Source organism: Mustela erminea, chromosome 17, assembly GCF_009829155.1.
Source record: "Mustela erminea isolate mMusErm1 chromosome 17, mMusErm1.Pri, whole genome shotgun sequence".
In the NCBI taxonomy this organism is placed as follows: domain Eukaryota; kingdom Metazoa; phylum Chordata; class Mammalia; order Carnivora; family Mustelidae; genus Mustela; species Mustela erminea.
This window is the reverse complement of record NC_045630.1, coordinates 29,453,503-29,473,429: the sequence shown is the minus strand read 5'-3', so window position 1 is coordinate 29,473,429 and position 19,927 is coordinate 29,453,503. Positions and strand designations below refer to the sequence as shown.

The following is a 19,927-nucleotide window of genomic DNA, read 5'->3' as shown; positions in this document are numbered from 1 at the left end:
CTGCTGAACAAGGAGGACCCTGGGATCATGACCCGGGTTGAAGGCAGCCTTTTAACCGACTGAGCCACCCAGGTGCCCAAGAAGGCTTTTTATTTATTTTTATTTTTTTATTTTTAAGATTTTGTTTATTTATTTGACAAACAGAGATCACATGTAGGCAGAGAGGCAGGCAGAGAGGGAGGAGGGGGAAGCAGGCTTCCCGGTGAGCAGAGAGCCCAATGCAGGGCTCGATCCCAGGACCCTGGACCATGACCTGAGCTGAAAGCAGAGGCTTTAACCCACTGAGCCACCCAGGCGCCCTCAAGAAGGCTTTTTAAAAAAGATTTTATTTAGGTGCCTCGTTAGCACAGTAGATAGAGCATCAGTCTCATAAAAAAGATTTTATTTATTCATTTGCCAGAAAGAGACACAGTGAGAGCGGGAACACAAGCAGAGGGAGTGGGAGAGGGAGAAGAAAGCTCCCAGCTGAGCAAGGAGCCCAATGTGGGGGCTTCATCCCAGGACTCCCTGGGATCATGACCCAAGCAGAAGGCAGATGCTTCACTGACTAAGACCCCCAGGTGTCCCAGTTTTTGTTTTTTTAAAACAACCAAAAAGGAAGTATTCTAACGACATCATTTTATCTGGAGCCTTGTAAAAAGAAATTATGCGCTGGTGACTCAAGAATGAAGGTGCAGTGAGCCTGAAAAATAGGAGGGGCAGAGCACTTGGCACAAGCTTCCTGCTTTGTTCAGTCAGTATTTTAGGGATTTTTTTTTCCCTTGGATGGGGGGAGGGGGGACCACACCACGACACCCAGATTCTTTGAAAGTAGTAGCCTTGACCTAAGTAAATGCAAATAAAGATAAAATCAGGCAGAAACTTAACTCACTGGAAGACCAAACACTTTCCTGCTAAGTCATGTAATATCATGTAAATATAATGTAATACAGAAATTTTCACACCTACATACAAATTCGTATTTGCTGCAGGGAGAGGATTTGAAACCAACAGATAAGAAAAAGAAAAAGAAATCAACAGGTTTTTAGCCTATGACTACACCACAGTTATTTTAATGGGGTGGGGGGAGGGCCCAGAGGGGTTTGGTGAGTAAACAAGGAATCTGTACTCAATGGGTGAGTTTCAGGATTTCTGAGAGTCATTTTAACATCTGCCCTTTTTATGCCTGATGGAATTAAGAATATACTGCCAATTCATTAGGGATTTTTCAAAAGAGGAATGAGTATGTTTTGGGGTGTCTGGTTGGCTCAGACAGCAGAGCATGGACTCCTGATCTCAGGGTTGAGATGGAGCCTGACACTGGGTACAGAGATTACTTAAAAATAAAATCTTTAGGGGCGCCTGGGTGGCTCAGTGGGTTAAGCTGCTGCCTTCGGCTCAGGTCATGATCTCAGGGTCCTGGGATCGAGTCCCGCATCGGGCTCTCTGCTCAGCGGGGAGCCTGCTTCCTCCTCTCTCTCTCTCTTCCTGCCTCTCTGCCTACTTGTGATCTCTCTCTCTAATAAATAAATAAATAAATATCTTTTAAAAAAAAAAAAATAAATAAAATCTTTAGGGGTGCCTGGGTGGCTCAGCAGGTTGGGCATCTGCATTCAGCTCAGATCATGATCCCATGGTGCTCTCTCTCTCACTTCTTCACTCGCTCTCAAATAAATAAATGTATAAATTTTTAAGAGATTTTATTTACTTATTTGACACAAAGAGAGAGACAGCGAGAGAGGGAACACAAGCAGGGGGAGTGGAAGACTGAGAAACAGGCCTCCTGCTGAGTTGTGGGGGGCAGGGGTCAGTTGATTCCAGGACCCCGGGATCTTGATGTGAGCTGAGGGCAGAGATGCTCAACGAATGAGCAACTCAGGTGCCCAATAAATAAAATCTTTAAAGGTGGGGGGGTGATACGTTTTAAGTGTTAGTTCTGGTCAAGCAGTCAAATCTGTTTACCACCATGAACCCCAATACCAAGCATCACACTTGGTTCACTGGTACCACTAAAACCATGCCCAACAAACCTCACTAAAGAAAAAGTTAACATTATAGGTCCATTTCTGCCAGAATTAGCAAAACAGTACATCCATTCTTAGGAATTGTACTGGCATTTCCACAGAATCATTTACATACTTGTTAGTTTAAAAACTGTTCCATTATCTTTAAACTCTATTACTGGATCTTTAAGTTAATCATCATCATTCAGGTTGGGGACAAAATTTATCTAAAACAAAAACAAAAAAACCACAACAATACAAAGAAAAGAAAACACACCAAAATGTTAACAATAATAGTTACTTCTAAAAGACTGGATTACAGATTTTTTTATTCCTTTTTTATTTTCCCAAAATTTTCTTCAATACGGATATGTACCTTCATATTAAATACATACACACATTTTTTCTTTTAACAACCATTTTTTAAAAAGTCAAGACAAGGGACGCCTGGGTGGCTCAGGTCATGATCCCAGGGTTCTGGGATGGAGCCCTCCATCGGGCTCCCTGCTCAGCACAGAGCCTTGCTTCTCCCTTTCCCACTCCCCCTGCTTGTGTTCCCTCTCTGGCTATCTCTGTCAAAAAATTACATTAAGAAGAAAAAAGAAAGTCAAGACAAGTTGGGCGCCTGTAGGACTCAGTCATTGGAGCATTTGCCTTAGGCATAGGTCATGATCCCAAGGGTCTTGGTATCAAGTCCCAGTTCTGGCTCCCTGCTCAGAGGGGAGTCTGCTCTTCCCTCTCCCCCCACCTCATGCAGGCGGGCACGCTCTCTCTCCCCCAACCCCTATGAAAATAAATAAAATCTTTAAAAAAAAAAAAAATCAAGACAATATATTTTTCAGTCTTTGAGACAAGGTTAACAGATCAATTATTCTCCGGAGGAACATACAAAACACAGGAGGGTGTGCAGATAATCCCTGCCACCCTAAGTACAGGGCAGCCCACACTGTGCTGATGTTCTCAACTTAAAAGAAAACGCAGAAAATGAAAACCCTTCACCATCTACACCAGTAGGTATAAGCTAAAAAATTACATCTATTTTATTCTTCAGATAGCTCTGGTTCACATCCCAGGATTCGTTATCTTTAGTTTTCTGAGTTAGATGAGAATCATTTTCTTCTGAACCATTTTTGGATCTATGAGTATTAAATATGCTTAACAGTAAAGTTATAAATACCATTAACTACATTTAGAAAAGGCCATGCTGAAACTCAAAAAACTTTAACCAGGGCCATATTCCTACAGGAAAGTTCTATTTCAGTCCTGCCAGAAAGGGATAGACAGGCATCATCCCAGGTTCCTGCACTTGCAGTTTGACGATTACAAAGTTATACTCAGGGGCACCTGGGTGGCTCAGTGGGTTAAAGCCTCTGCCTTCAGCTCAGGTCATGATCCCAGGGTTCTGGGATCAAGCCATGCATCGGGCTCTCTGCTAGGCAGGGAGCCTGCTTCCTCCTCTCTTTCTGCCTGGCTCTCTGCCTACTTAATCTTTCTGTCAAATAAATAAATAAAATCTTTAAAAAAAAAAAAAAAAGCACACAGTTATATTCAATTTTGGAATTCTGCTTTCCACAGCAACCAAAAAGACAAACCTAAATTATGACTCGAAAGTAACTGCACAGCTATTTTTCAGGTATCCACGTGTACAAACACAGCAACGAGAAGCAGACAGTGACCAGTTCTACCACCTAAGGGACGCAAAGCCAGTCGTTCTCATTCGAATGGACTGAAGGAGATTGCCTGCTGGCATCGGTCCAGCAACAATTTTTTTTTTTAAGATTTTATTTATTTATTTGACAGAGAGAGATCACAAGTAGACAGAGAGGCAGGCAGAGAGAGAGAGGGAAGCAGGCTCCCTGCTGAGCAGAGAGCTCGATGCGGGACTCGATCCCAGGACTCTGAGATCATGACCTGAGCCGAAGGCAGCGGCTTAACCCACTGAGCCACCCAGGTGCCCCTGCAACAATTTTTTAAAAAGTTCTTTTTCTTTAAAACCAATAAAAGCCATGTTAAAGGAGACAGATTAATAGGGGTCAGCAAACTGGACCAACTCTGCCTACAGCTGTTTCTGAAAGATCTGTGAGCAAGAATGGTTTTTATTTTATTTATTTATTTATTTATTTTAAAGGGAAGAGGAGCAGAGGGAGAGGAAGAGCAAGAATTTTAAGCAGGCTCCACCAGGCCCAGCATCGAGCCTGATGCGGGGGTCTAACTCATGAGAAATCAAGAGTCTGATGCTTAACAGACTACGCCACTCAGTCACCCCTAAAGACTGTATTTTTTTTTTTTTAAGATTTTATTTATTTATTTGACAGACAGAGATCACAAGCAGGCAGAAAGGCAGGCAGAGAGAGAAGGGAGGAAGCAGGCTCCCTGCTGAGCAGAGAGCCCAATGTGGGGCTCCATCCCGGGACCCTGGGATCATGATCCGAGCTGAAGGCAGAGGCTTTAACCCACTGAGGCACCCAGGCGCCCCTAAAGATTGTATTTTTTTAAAAAAATATTTTATTTATTTATTTGACAGGCGGAGATCATAAGCAGGCAGAGAGGCAGGCAGAGAGAGAGGAGGAAGCAGGCTCCCTGTTGAGCAGAGAGCCCGATGCGGGGATCAATCCCAGAACTCTGGGATCAGGACCTGAGCCTAAGGCAGTGAGCCACCCAGGCGCCCCTAAAGATTGTATTTTTAAGTAACCTCTACACCCAGCGTTTGAACTCACACCCCCAAGATCAAGAGCTGCATGTTCCACTGACTGAGCCAGCCAGGCACCCCTGACCTTTATGTTTTCTGAAGGGTGTAAATCAACAACAAAAAGCAGAACTGAACACACAAAAAAGAATGAACATGAACACAGACCATATGTGACCATTAAAGCCTAAAATACTATCTGGTCTTTTTAGGAAAAAAGTTTGCTGACTCAAAAGCCAAATGGTTTCTAGGTATTTTTATTCTTTTTAAATCAAATGTAATTAATTGCTTCTTGGCCTTTTGGCTAAGATCAAGTGTAAATCAAATGTAATTAAAAGGACAGAAAACATAAACTTCTAGCTAAACATGGTGGATTAAATACACACAGTCAGCGCTGATCCTCAAAGAGACCTCAAAGAAAAGGGATATGGAAAGCCATTTAGAGAACCCCCGCGAGGGTTCAGGAAGTGAAGGCTGCAGGTTATTGAAAAGCTGGAATTTAGGGACGCTTGGATGGCTCAGTGGGTTAATGCCTCTGCCTTCAGCTCAGGTCATGATCCCAGGATCCTGGGATTGAGCCCCGCATCGGGCTCTCTGCTTAGCGGGGAGCCTGCTTCCTCCTCTCCCTCTGCTTTCCTCTCTACCTGCTTGTGATCTCTGTCAAATAAATAAAATCTTAAAAACAAAACAAAACAAAAAGCTGGAATTTAGATGGAGACAAGAATGCTGGCTGAAACTCTTAAGAAGCAGGTACTCCTCCGTCCCACTGTTTGGCAACCCCAAGCATGCAGATGGCCACCGTGCCCCAACTTCAGCAGAGGGCTGATGTTTACCAGAGAACCTGAATCACAGATGCTCCAGATGGGAGGACACCAGGCTGGGAGTAAGTGCAGGACTACAAACAGAGAAACAGAAGTTTCTCTAGTAAATGGGAAACAACTCCCAACCACACTCCCTTCTCCTGCCTGGTTCCTAAATGCTGACAACTAAGCCCATGTGCCAGGAAGCAGGCCAGAGTATTTGCAGGAATAAAAAACCTCCAGTTACGGATTTGAACCACACTGGTGTTTGAGGGCTCCCCTATGCAACCTCTGCCTCTTCACCCTACTGTAAAGGTCTCTGCTCAAGGTTTAAATCAGCTGCTCAGTGTTTTACCCTTCTATACAAATAAATACCCCCGTGTTACCTGACATTTGAGAAAGCTTCCAACATGGAAAAAAAAGTCTAAAATTTAAAGAGTTTTGTTTAATTTATTTGAGAGAGAGAGAGAGTGTGTGTGTGTATGTGTGTGTCTGCAGGGGATGCAGAGGGAGACAGAATCTCAAGCAGAGAATCTCCATGCTGAGTGTGGAGCCTGATGCAGGGCTGGATTCCATGAGCCTGAGATTATAACTAGAGCCAAAACTAAGAGTCAGGCGCCCAACCAACTGAGCCACCCAGGCCCCCTAAAAGAAAATTTTAAAATAAAACATAAAACTAAATTTGCATTTAATATCCTCAGAGACAGAAACTGATGTGGCCATTAAGCAAAACAAGGCACCAGGAAGAAAGACAATTTAGAGAAATTTAGAAATTTAGAGGAAAAAAAAAACTCTTGGAAATGTAAAAACAAATTTAAAAATGTAAAAACAAATTTTTAAAAACCTTTCATAGGCTGGAAAATAGTTGAGACTATCTCCTAAAAGGCAGCAAAAAGACAAAAACGGAAATCATAACAGAATTAAAGTTCAATTCAGAAGATCCAATAGCCGATATTAACAGTATCAGAGTGTGAAGACAGGAAAAAAGAGGGGAAATGATCATGAAATAATTCAAGAAAATTTCCCAGAAATGAAGGATGCAGGTTTAGAGACTAGAAGGACTACTGAACTTTGAACATAATCGTTCAAAAAAATTAAATAAACAGAAAGACAGTAACAGAAATTCTTGAACACTGGAGATAAAAAAAAATTCTAAAAACTTCTAGGAAGAAAAATAGGTGACATACACAGGACCAGGAATAAGAAAGACTACATACATCTTTTTTTTTTTTTAAGACTTGATTTGACACAGAGAGAAAGAGAACCTAATCAAGGGGAGCGGAAAAGGGAGAAGCAGGCTTCCCGCTGAGCAGGGAGCCCAGTGCAGAGCTCAATACCAGGACCCTGAGATCATGACCCAAGCCAAAGGCAGTTGCACCCCAAGACTACAGACATCTTAAGAGTATGAATACTGAAAGCTAGAAAACAATGGACTAATACCGTGAAATTCTGGGGGGACCCCTTTTGAACTTTTGACCTCCAGAACTGTGAGACAGCATGTGCAGTCTGAAGCCACTAAATTTGTGGCAGTTTGTTACAGCAGTAATAGGAAACTAATGCAATACACAAAACACATTTTTTCCAAGCAACTAAAAATAGAAATGGCTTCTAAATTATGTTCTTATTAAATTCAACAGTACTTAACTTTACAGTTCTAATAAGGCAGCATAATTTGACAATAGTATTATAATCACAGTTCCCAAGCCCAAAGCTCTGAAAGATCGACGTTAAGTCCCTTCCACCTGACATTAATTATACAAAGGGTTTTTAGTCTCACACCTCAACTGCTAGAGTAAGTTTACACAGAAACTGTATTCTTCTCTTCTCTCTGGAGAGTAAGGTAGAGGATATAAGGAAGTATTTTATTGTACCTTCTATGGTCTGTGATGAAATGAAGCCATACAATCTGCGAGTCGGAGAGGCCATTCACCGTCAGTGACTGAACTGCACAACCAAAGCCCGAATCCCCTCTGCATCTCCACGTGGCCTACAATAACCTGTTACTGCACACACAGTGTAAAAAAGACACCTATGACGACATCAGTAACCTCAAGTAGGAGAAAGAGAAAAGCACAAAGCTTCTGTATGCCGTGGAAGTTAACAGTTTAACCTAATACAGCTATAAAGTATTCTATGTAAGCTTCATGGTAACCACAAAGAAAAAACCTGCAGCAGATACAAAGAAAATTAAAAAAAAAAAAGGAATCAAAGCCTACCCACTTTGCGATTGCTAACTTACCCTTGAGCAGGTCCAGGGAATGGGAACATTCTAGTACGTTTCTGCGTGGCTGTGGTTTTTAGTTCTTTATTCTGACTTAACCTCTCACATTTCCATCCACAGGGTCTATTTCCAGTCCTCAGCATTAAGTAAAACACACTTAACCAATAAGACCTCAAAAGCCACAAAATACCCATCACGTTTGCCCTGAGTTCTCTACTCCAGGCTGAGCACTGGTAGCTCATTCCCTCGCATCTTCCGAAGACCTACATTTACATCCCCGCTCTATTAAGTACATAATAGGGACTACTCACTTAACCTTTCTGAGCCCCAGTTTTGGTACCAATAAAATGGAGGTACCTTCCCCATTTTTGTGAGGGTCAGATAAAATGTGTTCCAAAGTCCTGGTGGAGCGCCAGACGCCAACGGCGCAGCCGCCAGCACGCATGTGAATTCCCGCACCCAGACCACTTCTGGACCAGCTCCACTTATCTTCAACCCCACAGGACAATGCCTCAAATTGAAAACATTATCCAGGGACTGTCTGATCTGTGCAGAGGAGAAAGCAAGACCATCTCTCTCCTCCCTCATCCTAGATACCGTATTTCTACCAAACCAGTCTAAGATCAAACCTGTTTGCTCTCATGGCCCTAACACACTGCTGACTCCCAAAGAATATACTTTGAGTAAAATCCATCTTTTAGAAATATAAAATTAAAACCACATCTCTTCCATGCTGGAATGAGAAAAATTCGATTGATAAATTTTTATATTACTTGTAAGAAAGTATAACACAATGCGGTATTTCTGAGTCAATGACTGTAAAACATTGGCCTAGCATGTACTAAGTGCTTAACAAAAGCTCACTCCTCCCCCCAATTAATTCCACACACCCTGTAATAAATTCCTGGTAATCTTTCCTCCTTAACAACATAAGCAGACTATCAACGGCCAGGCACTTGGCTGAGAATTTATATATATAATTTCCTGTAGCTCTTCCAACAACCCTTGAGTAAAGGAAGGCACTGAATTTAAGAAACTGAGTGGCAGAACTAGAAAAAGGACCCTAGACAGGCTTTTTCCAGAGCTCAACTTCCTAAATCCTGAGCCAGAACGGATCTCATGTAGTGAACAGACAAAAGCATAATTGTCCTCCCCTATCCAAGAGGGATACATTCCAAGGCCTACCGTGGATGCCTGAAACCGTGGATGGTACCAAACCTGATACCTAGTGTGCTTTCTCCTACATATATCTATCTATGATAAAGCTGAATTTATAAAAATTAGGCACAGTAAGACAGGAGTAATAAAACAATAACATACTCCGTAATAAAAGTTAAGTGAATGTGGTCTCTCTTAAGATATCTTACTGTTCTGTCCTCACCCTTATTACGGCAGATGATAAAATGAGACGCTGTGAGGTGAGGACGCCAGATGTGTGACCCAGCGTTAGGCTACTACCCATCTTCTGACATTCGGTCAGGAGGTGATCACAGGCTTCTGGACTGCAGCTAACCACCAGGAAGAGCAAAAGCACGGATAAGAGGGAAACTACTCTTAAACATTATCTCCTTCTGGGGGTTGGTTACCAGAGTATGTACATTTTGGGAAAGTTCATCACACTCTAAACCTATCATCCGTGTACTCCTCCGAATGTGTATTCGACAAACAGGAAGCCTCCACTGATGTTAAAATCACTTATATTAAACACACAGAGATATAGACACACATGTATAAATGTATTCTTGAATCCAGTCTTCATGGGAAACCTTCAGTTCAGCTCAAATTTAATATGAACTAGCGTATTTAAAAAATGAGATACCTAAAAGGTATCACTCTTCTTTTTTTTTTTAATCCCCTCACCCTGAGATATTACTATTCTTAGTGGCTGTAATTTCTTTCCTATTTTTTTTTTAAATAAAGATTCTACTTATTTATTTTAGAAGAGTGAGAGAGCAAGCATCCAAGTTGGGGGAGGGAGAGGGACAAGCAGACTCCACACTGAGCAGAGCCGGACGTGGGGCTCGAAGACCCGAAGATCAGGACCTGAGCAAAAATCAAGTCTGATCCTTAACGTCCTGAGCCCCCCAGGCGCCCCTAGCAGTTACAATTTAATTGTCTCTTGGGTCTAGAAGTCCTCCTATAGTATTACACGCTATGTCTAAAGGTAAAGATAATGAAAAAGAAGGAAAAAATAAACTCAAAATTTAACAGATGGTTGATAGTAATAGTTAAACTTGAAATTATCTGAGGCAAAAAAGAAAAAAAAAAAAAGAAAGAAATTATCTGAGGCTAGACCACTGAAGTCCAAGAGGCACACACTAATTACCCATAAGTTACCAAAGAATAATTTACACCTCTACGTTTTTAAAAAACCTTAATGGGGCATTCCTCCATGCTGTTGTAAATGCATGCCTAAAGGAGACAAAAGGAAACAACCACTTCGGCCCGTCCACCTGACAGCCTCTCTGGAAGCAGTAACACACTGAGTGTACTAAGGACTATAATCACCAGAACTGCTCCTGGAAACACATTAAGTCCAGAAAGACCCTGAGTCTAAGACTTAAGTTCCTCCAAATTCAACTGCAGCTTTTATATACCGTATGCTCAAAAATACCCCCCCAACACACACCCTTGATGTGTCTACTGAAAAGGCCTAGAAATAATGACCAATCCAGCAGTAACAAGCACCCACTCCCATCACCCAGATTACTTCTCTTCAAATGCTATTTCCCACAAATGGGAACCATGTCTCCTTGGACAAATGGCTGATGATTCCTGCTGAAGCAGGAAATGTGTTAGAATAATCTGGAATATCTTATCATACCAGATAGCAAGGAAGCTATGAAAAATTACCAGTCATGTCAAAGGAACTTAAGAGCCAACCTGACAAGGCTCCCACTTGTTAAAGATGGTACTGAGCATCGATAAGAGCTTAAAATACATATATATATATATATATATATATATATATATATATATATATATATATGTTTAAAAGCACAAGTACCTAAAGACAATATAAAAACTGTCACATGGGGGCGCCTGGGTGGCTCAGTGGTTTAAGCCGCTGCCTTCGGCTCAGGTCATGATCTCAGGGTCCTGGGATCGGGTCCCGCATCCGGCTCTCTGCTCGGCAGAGAGCCTGCTTCCCTCTCTCTCTCTCTGCCTGCCTCTCCATCTACTTGTGATTTCTCTCTGTCAAATAAATAAATAAAATCTTAAAAAAAAAAAAAAAAACTGTCACATGTTAAGGCCACCAGAGAAAGATGGTACTGAGCATCGATAAGAGCTTAAAATACATATATATATATATATATATATATATATATATATATGTTTAAAAGCACAAGTACCTAAAGACAATATAAAAACTGTCACATGTTAAGGCCACCAGAGAAACAACTCATTATTCTGGAAACTAATAAAGGGAAAGCATTTTTCCTTTCCTGTTTGAATTTATACTCCACACCAAATAGTATATGAAGGAATATATTCCAGGAAAAACAGACATTTAGAGTATCACCATTTTTCAATCCCTAATGAATTAACACATCCATTTTCAATTTACAAGAGTTAAAAAAAATCATTACACTAGCTAAATGCAGGCCTCCCAAAAGATCTAATATTGTACTAGTAGCAGTGGGATTCAGCATGTCAATATTTTGATGAGCACATTTACTTCAGTCCTTTGGAGGCAATTTCCACCCCATTACATTCAGAATTTTAAACCTGATAGTATCATGTAGGAATTCAGAGTAGATGGTTCTCTCACACTTCGTTCCTCCAGGTCTCTAAAGAGACTCGATAATATGATCGTGTATAGAAAAACGGTATGAATCTATCCATAGCCTTTAATATTCCCAACCAAATTTATTTAAAAAGTTCCAAAATGAGGGGGTGCCTGGGTCATTCAGTGGGCTGAACATCTGTCTTCAGCTCAGGTCATGATCTCAGGGTCCCAAGATTGAGCCTCGCAACGGGCTCCCTGTTAAGCAGGGAGCTTGCCTCTCTCCCTCTCCCCACCTCCCACTCTGTGCTCTCTCTCTCTCAATAAAAATCTTAAAAAAAAAAGATTTTATTTATTTGAGAAAGCAAGCACAAGTGCAGTGAGGGTCAGAGGTAGAAGCAGACTTCCTGCCAAGCGAGGAGCCGGATGCAGGACTTGATCCCAGCACTCTGGGATTATGACCCAAGCCAAAGGCAAATGCACAATAACTGAGTACCCAGGCGCCCAAATCTTTTTTAAAAAATAAAAATAAAAAAGGAGCACGTGGGTAGCTCAGTGGGTAAAAGCCTCTGCCTTCGGATCAGGTCATGATCCTGGGGTCCTGGGATCAAGCCCCACATCGGGCTCTCTGCTGGCAGGGAGCCTGCTTCCCCATCTCTCTCTCTGCCTACTTGTGATCTCTGTCTGTCAAGTAAATCAATAAAATCTTTAAAAAATAATAATAAATAAAATAAAATAAAAAATAAATAAAACGTTCCAAAATGTAATAAGGCAACAGGGTAGTAATTCTAAATATTTCCCTCAGAACACAATCAGAAAAAGCGGGGTTTCTATTCATTTGTCTCCTATAGCAGGAAAACCTCTTGGAAAGACCTCTTTGGAATCCAAGTTGAGAATCAACCCTGCCTCTTACTAGTAACTGATGCAGGTCCCTCAAGTTCCCTTACTAAGAAGCCAGAACACCACCCTCCCTAGAAGGTCTGCAGAGGATTATACGGAGTAATGTATATTACACATGATATTATCTCAAAGCAATACCTCACATACTGGGGTTAATACTCTAGAATTTTTTTTTTTTAAGATTTTATTTATTTATTTGACAGACAGAGATCACAAGTAGGCAGAGAGAGAGAAAGAAACAGGCTCCCCGCTGAGCAGAGCACCGATGCGGGGCTCAAACCCAGGACCCTAGGATCATGACCTGAGCCGAAGGCAGAGGTTTTAACCCACTGAGCCACCCAGGTACCCCAATACTCTGGAATTTTAAATGAATGCAACCATCTAACAGCTTCATGTAATGAGGAAATAAAATATTAGACCAGGAAACATTCACCCCCAAAGACTCTAAAAACCAAAATACCACTCCTCAGGTTAGCTCCATCCAAGAAGTATAAAGGCTATAATAAAACCAACCAATATGTCCTTACCCAAAGAGCTCAGAACACCAGCTGAGGTCTGCTAAGCTAGAATCTGGCAAGTTGGCTCTGCCCTGTAAAAACTTTCAATGGTTCTTCACTGTCACTGACAAAAAGGCTATTTACAATGGCATTCAAGTCCCTCTGTGGATCTGACACCAACGTGCCTTTCCAGCTCTATCACACTGCTTCCTATTTTCCATTTCCCATCACACGCCTTGTCCTTTCATGGCTCTTGGCGGTACCCCTCTCTCTGGAATGGCATCTGCCCCTTCCATCCTTCACACTGTATTGTGACTGTCATTGGGTCTTTAACTTCTCTTTTGGACCCTAAGCTCCTTAACAGCAAAAAGGAACATACATGAAGTGGTAACCTAACATGAAACTTCATCCAGAATAAGATCAAGAGCCACATGCTTGGGTGCCTGGGTGGCTCAGTGGGTTAAACATCTGCCTCGATGGGGTCATGATCCCAGAGTCCTGGAATTGAGTCCTAAACAGGGAAATCCCTGCTCAGCAGGGAGCCTGCTTCTCCCTCTCCCTGCTGCTCCCCCTGCTTGTGTGCTCACTCTCTCTCTCAAATAAAAATAAAAATTAAAGGGGCACCTGGGTGGCTCAGTAGGTTAAAGCCTCTGCCTTCGGCTCAAGTCATGATCTCAGGGTCCTGGGATCGAGCCCCACATCAGGCCCTCTGCTCAGTAGGGAGCCTGCTTCCCCCCCTCTCTCTCTGCCTGCCTCCCTGCCTACTTGTGATCTCTATCTCTGTCAAATAAATAAATTTATTTATATTTATATATATTACGTATATTATGTTTATATATATCAGTTATATTTATTTATATAAAATAAAAAGTTTTAAAAATATATATATATTTTTTAAAAAGAGCCACATGCTCTACCGAGCCAGCCAGGCATCCCAACAATGTTTTAAGTTTGAACAGTAAGAATGCTAACTTACCGGGCGCGTGGGTGACTCAGTCATTAAGCAGCAGCCTTCCACTCAGGTCATGATCCCAGGGTCCTGGGATCAAGGCCCACATCAGGCTCCCTGCTCGATGGGAAGCCTGCTTCTCCCTCTCCTGCTCCCCCTGCTTGTGTTCCCTCTCTCTGTGTCAAATAAATAAATAAAATCTTAAAAAAAAAAAAAAAAAAAGCTAACTTACTTTCACCCCCAATTTTCATCTATTATTTTACTTTTACCTGCATAAAATTAAGAGGTAGTTGACATAATGGGTTCAGTCACTAGCCTGTGACCACTGTGACAGGGATGGAACGAGAAACAGGATTCATAATTCCCAATCTAAGTTATTTTCAATGGATAGCCATGCTCTCAAGACTCATATTTATTCCACAGTGGAAGATAAAATTTAGTATCATTTCTGATTCTTGCTGAAATTCTGGTACAGAAAAACACAAAACAGTGATCTTTTAAAAATCCTTTTAAAACTGATAAGAATGTCAAGTATTGCACTGGGATAATTTGCACATTAAAACAAAGTCAGCAACACTTGACTCACGTACTTTCCATAATTCTTCTTACTGCTTCTAGACTTCCCCCTCAGCCCTTAGGCATCTCTTATCCTAAGGGCCTCATCATGGCCAACTATGTAATGATCCATGCAGAAAGGTAGCTTTAATTGCTACACTGCTATTTCTCCTTTAAGTATTTGAATACTGCTCTGAGAGCTTAACTTAGGAAGTGAATGAACCATACCTATCAATGCAGCTTTTTTCTCTAAGGTCACTGGTAACTAGGGCCCTACCCCCAATTACAGATTCCCAAAGGACTCCTACTACTTACTCAACAAGCATGTTAAAATGATGTCAGCTTTAGACCAAATCCTAAACCTGTGACATCAAATTTCATCTAAACTAGCTGCTTTATACACACACACACACACACATACTTGGAAACAGAGTTTGGAACAGAAAAGCAAGAGGTCTTGGAGTTTACATGGTAAACAGAATCCAGGGCCTCCTGACTCCCAAAGCAATGCTAAATTTACTGCACATTATTCAGTGTATTAATCTTTCAAAGAAAAGATCACCACTTTCAAATAAGATAGGCTCAGAAGATAAAATGACCTTTTTTTAAAAATTCTGTTTGTTTTTTATTTTTTAAAGATTTTCTTTTATTTATTTAACAGAGAGAGGAGAGAGATCACAAGTAGGCAGAGAAGCATGCAGAGAGAGGGAAGCAGGCTCCCTGCTGAGCAGAGAGCCAGATGTGGGGCTCCATCCCCGGACCCTGAGATCAGGACCTTAGCTGAAGGCAGAGGCTTAACCCACTGAACCACCCAGGCACCCCGACCTTTATTTTTTTGTTAGTCACTTGGCAAAAACTAAGATAAAAAGTGGGTCCTTTTCACGTTTGTGCTACTACATAATCTTCCTGAACACTGGAAAAGTAAGTCCCAAGAATAAAAATGTGAAGTAAAATGTAGTTATACAAATTGTATAGGAAACACCAGATTTTTATATAGGTGGTAATGTATCACCACCACAGGAAACACTAAATTCAAGCCAGTGACCTAAGGGTCAAGTGATCCAAACCCTACTAGCTATCACCAATTCCCCAAGCAGGCCAGTGCATGGAAAGCTGAACTCCTTGTCCAATGACAATGAATATTTCAAAGGTAATCTTTTTAATAAAAAAATACAATGAGGGGCGCCTGTGTGGCTCAGTGGGTTAAAGCCTCTGCCTTCGGCTCAGGTCACCATCCCAGGGTCCTGGGATCGAGCCCCACATCGGGCTCTCTGCTCAGCAGGGAGCCTGCTTCCTCCTCTCTCTCTGCCCGCCTCTGCCTACTTGTGATCTCTGTCAGATAAATAAATAAAATCTTAAAAAAAAATACAATGAATGTGGAATAAGCGAATGTTCTAGGAAATTTAGAAAAGACTTTCATTAGTTTGCAGTTATTTAGGGAGAGAACAAATAACTTTTGCATGTATCACTACAATAACTACACAACTTCAGCTACTAAAGTATGTGTTGCACTCCAAAAGGAACTCCCTTTGGGCGAGGTGTCATAAATACGCTGTTCCGGAATGCATACGAAACCTAGCAACCACTTTTAAAGTTTCATTCTGTCGAAGATTTGCCCCTCAAAATCCAAGTATCTCTAAGAATTAAACTAACTGGCTTCTCATCAGTCTTTCCCACTGAAAAGATCATGTGACTGGTATGACCACCAGTGAATCACCGATTAAAACACACACACACACACACACACACACACACACACTCGTGCTCCAAGGCGAGACATTTTACAGTTAATTCTGCAAGAAACAAGAGGGTACTTTTAGGCCTTAAGTGAGAATTTACTCTTGCACACTGTTTCCAAGGTACAATTTAACCATCTAGAAGTTACTAGAACATAGTGGGCATCCCTTCCCTTTAGAGGCTGATTAGCCAGGGGGGACCTATTAGCTTAATATCTCCTCCTCTCTACCTCATCAAAACTGCCAGGTTAGCAAGTCCTATCCGGAGTTTACGGTTCCGCAGAACGACTGGAAAGAACCTGTGGGACGATTTCTTCCTGCCCCGAAAAGGGGTAAAAATCGGTGGAGTCTGATGTGCCTACCATAGGAAACAAGAAAAGGAATGCGACAGGAAAAAGAAGAAGAAGGAAAAGAACATACAAAAAGTCATCCCAGAACGGATCCTCTGCGAGAGAAATGGCTCATTCTTCACCCCGGTCATGGAAACCCAAGAAGCTCAACTGGGTATAACGTCCCGTAACCTCCGGGAGGCAGGGCTCGGACTACTACACTGAGGTTCCAGGCCCTTCAGGGGTGTGACCCAGCGACCGGTGACAAACTTCGGGGACCCCCAAGGACGGAACTTCCTCCGGTCGCCGCGGCCCGGGCGAGCGAGGCGGGGACTGGCCCGGTCACGCTCTGGCCACGGCCCCGGGTCGGATTCGCCCGGGCGGCCGAAGCGGGGGTGGGGCCGGGCGGTCTCACCTTTGAAGAAGCGCAGCGCCAGGCCGTACAGCTCCTCCAGGCCGAAGCCCCAGCGCTGCTCCAGCCGCCGCGCCTCCTCCGCCGCGCCCCCGGCCGCCGCCTCCCCGAGCTCCGGCTGCTCCCCGGCGGCGCCCGGTCCCCGGCCTGCCCCCGGCGGCGAGGGCGGCGGCAGCGGTGGCGGCAGCAGCGGGGCGCCCTCTGCGCCGGGCCGCTCCTCCGGGTCCGGGCTCAGCGTGAGGCCGTCAACGGAGACCTCGAGTCGCTCTGCGTTCAGCACCGCCGCCATCTCCGGCTGCTGCGCCTCCTCGGCGGGGACAGGCGGCGGCCACGTATCGACTTCCTGCTGACCTCTGACCTCCACTTACGGACGCCGGAACTTCCGCCGCTGAGAAGGATCTCAGGCTCCAGGAGAGGTGCTGAGGCTCGTGCCCCGCCCCTCAGCGACCCCCCAGCCCCGGTCCGTACTCGAGCGTTGTTCTCCCACGTTTTCCCCTCCCGCGTCCTCCACCAGCCGCGGTCGGAGCGGGACGCGCGGGCCTGGGGGTCGCGGAGAGGCGGGGCCCGCGTGGCTGGGGGGACGCCGGAGGGCGGGGCCCTCGGGGTGGGGGTCGCCGAGGGGCGGGCCGGGGTGACTGTGGGCTGGCGCCCTACGCTCCAGGCTCAGACCCTTCCCGCGTGTAGGGTCGTGGACTTCCCGGAACATGCCCCCCACTTTGACTCGGTCTTCACGGCAACGCTGAGGAAATGCTGGGCGAATGACTGTTTTTAGGAGGAAGCTGAGGCTTAAGAGAAATCATTGGCTTCTCTGGAGCTGTTTTAATTCAGCAGACCCTGGTTTTGCGGGAACCGTACAATTTGGGGGACCCCAGTAAGAAAAAAATACCCCAGGAGTACCTGGTGGCTTAGTTGGTTAAGCTACTGACTCTTGACTCTTGAACTCAGTTCTATTCTTGGTCTCAGGTCCTGAGTTCAAGCCTCTACATTGGAGCCTACTTAAAAAAGAAAAATACTGGGCGCCTGGGTGGTCAGTGGGTTAAAGCTCCTGCCTTCGGCTCAGGTCATGGTCTCAGGGTCCTGGGATTGAGCCCCGCATTGGGCTCTCTGCTCAGTGGGGAGCCTGCTTCTCCCCCTCTCTCTGCCGGCCTCTCTGCCTACTTGTGATCTCTCTCTCTCTCTCTCTCTGTCAAATAAAATCTTTAACTCACTGAGCCACCCAGGAGCCCCTCTAATAAAATCTTAAAAAAGAAAAATACGCCAAATTATGTGCATAAATATACTTAGAATGAGAAATCACAAATGACACTTTGAAAAGTTTAAAAAAAAAAAAGCCACATGCGGGGCACCTGGGTAGCTCATTTGGCTCAGGTCATGATTTTGTTGTCCTGGGATGGAGTCCTGCTTTGGGCTCCCTGCTCAGCAAAGAGTCTGCTTCTCCCTCTGCCCCTCGCCCAGCTCTTGATCTCTCTCTCTGTCTTAGATAAATAAAATCTTTTAAAAATTAAATAATTAAGCCACAAGCATCACACACAACTGTAAAGCATTCATTGACTTCCTGACACACTTCTACAGGGTGTCCAAAAGTCCAGAAATGTAATTATTTTATTCTTTAGAAGATAGAAAATGCCCTTGACAGCATTGCATATATGTACCTGTCTAGACTTTAAGGGCACCATTTATGATAATCTTTCCCACGCTTTTTGGCTGCATACTTTAAATCACCTCTTCCTACAACATTTTGTGATTTTTTTCTACAAAGAAAATAGAGGGGTGCCTGAGTGGCTCAAGTTGTTAAGTGTATACCTTCAACTCAGGTCAGGATCTCCCGGGTCCTGGGATCCCCCGACCCCCCACCCCTCAGGTTCCCTGCTCCGTGGGGAGCCTGTTTTTCCCTCTCCCACTCCCCCTGCTTCTGTTCCCTCTCTTGCTGTGTCTCTCTCTGTCAAATAAATAAATAAAAATCTTAAAAGAAAAAAATTAGAAAGATCAGTGCTCTTTTTAGCATTGTGCTCAAAAGTATTTTATTATTGCTTATGTTTCAGTTTCACAACTCATTGTTATTAGTGTGTACTTTTTTTTAAAGATTTTATTTATTTGGGGCGCCTGGGTGGCTCAGGGGGTTAAAGCCTCTGCCTTCGGCTCAGGTCATGATCTCAGGGTCCTGGGATTGAGCCCCGCATTGGGCTCTCTGCTCAGCAGGCAGCCTGATTCCTCCTCTCTCTATTTGAGATCTCTGCCTATCAAATAAATAAGTAAAATCTTAAAAAAAAAAAAAAAGATTTTATTTATTTGACAGAGAGAGAGAGAGATCACAAGCAGGCAGAGCGGCAGGCAGAGAGAAGGGAAAACAGGCTTTCCACTGAGCAGAGGGCCTGATGCAGGGCTCTATCCCAGGACCCTGAGACCATGACCTGAGCAGAAGGCAGGGGCTTAACCCTCTGAGCCACCCAGGCACTCCTAGTGTGTGTACTTTTTAAAGATTATTGTCAAATTTGGAAAAACCAGTATCAGGTTTCTTTCACAGATGAGCTATGGTATTTTGGGACTGCTTTGGTGGCAATTTTTTGTATGGCTTTTACTTGATCCCTAGTGGTTTTCAGAACAAGATTGGTCTGTTCCCTTAAAACAGGTTCTGATCCATTAGGATGAATAAAACAAGTGACTTCACCTACAGACAGACACACTGACTTTACTCTTGATGCCAGCCATCAAGGATTTTCTATGGACTAGTTTCTCCTTTGCTTTCACATCCTGTCTCCCCCACCACTACCCACGTATTTTATGGGCTGAGCAGCACAGAGCTCTTTTGCCCTCTGGCCCTGCACCTTTGTGACATAGGGAGGGTTGAGTTGGCATAATGGGCAGCAGGTGTACCTCAGAAAGCGTTCCTACACCCACGGACAGTGATGATTTAACAGTACCCGGAAATGACCGCAAAGTGCAGAAATGCTTGCCGCTAAACCCCAGTTAAATGTGTCCCTTACTCTGGGCGCCTGCGTAGCACAGTTGGTTAAGCATCCAACTCCTGGTTTCGGCTCAGGTCCTGATCTCAGAGGCGAGGGTTGGGAGTTGTGGGAGCCCGGTGTTGGGCTCCGCACTGAGTGCTATGTGCTGAGTTGACTTGGAACTCTCC

The 19,927-nt window shown here is 43.7% G+C and overlaps 1 protein-coding gene across 2 annotated transcripts in view; it reads right to left on the bottom strand.

Moving 5' to 3' along the window:
- Window positions 1-17,192, bottom strand: part of ACBD3 (acyl-CoA binding domain containing 3) — a 40,532-nt gene extending 23,340 nt beyond the window's left edge. Inside the window, exon 1 of one of the 2 annotated variants that reach the window (XM_032317810.1) lies at window positions 16,798-17,192. In XM_032317810.1, coding sequence (XP_032173701.1) covers window positions 16,798-17,083 — 286 coding nt within the window. In that variant the 5' untranslated portion in view covers window positions 17,084-17,192. The remainder of the gene's footprint in view (window positions 1-16,797) is intronic. The other variant, XM_032317811.1, reaches the window with a different exon arrangement.
- Between the last annotated feature and the right edge of the window lie 2,735 nt (window positions 17,193-19,927).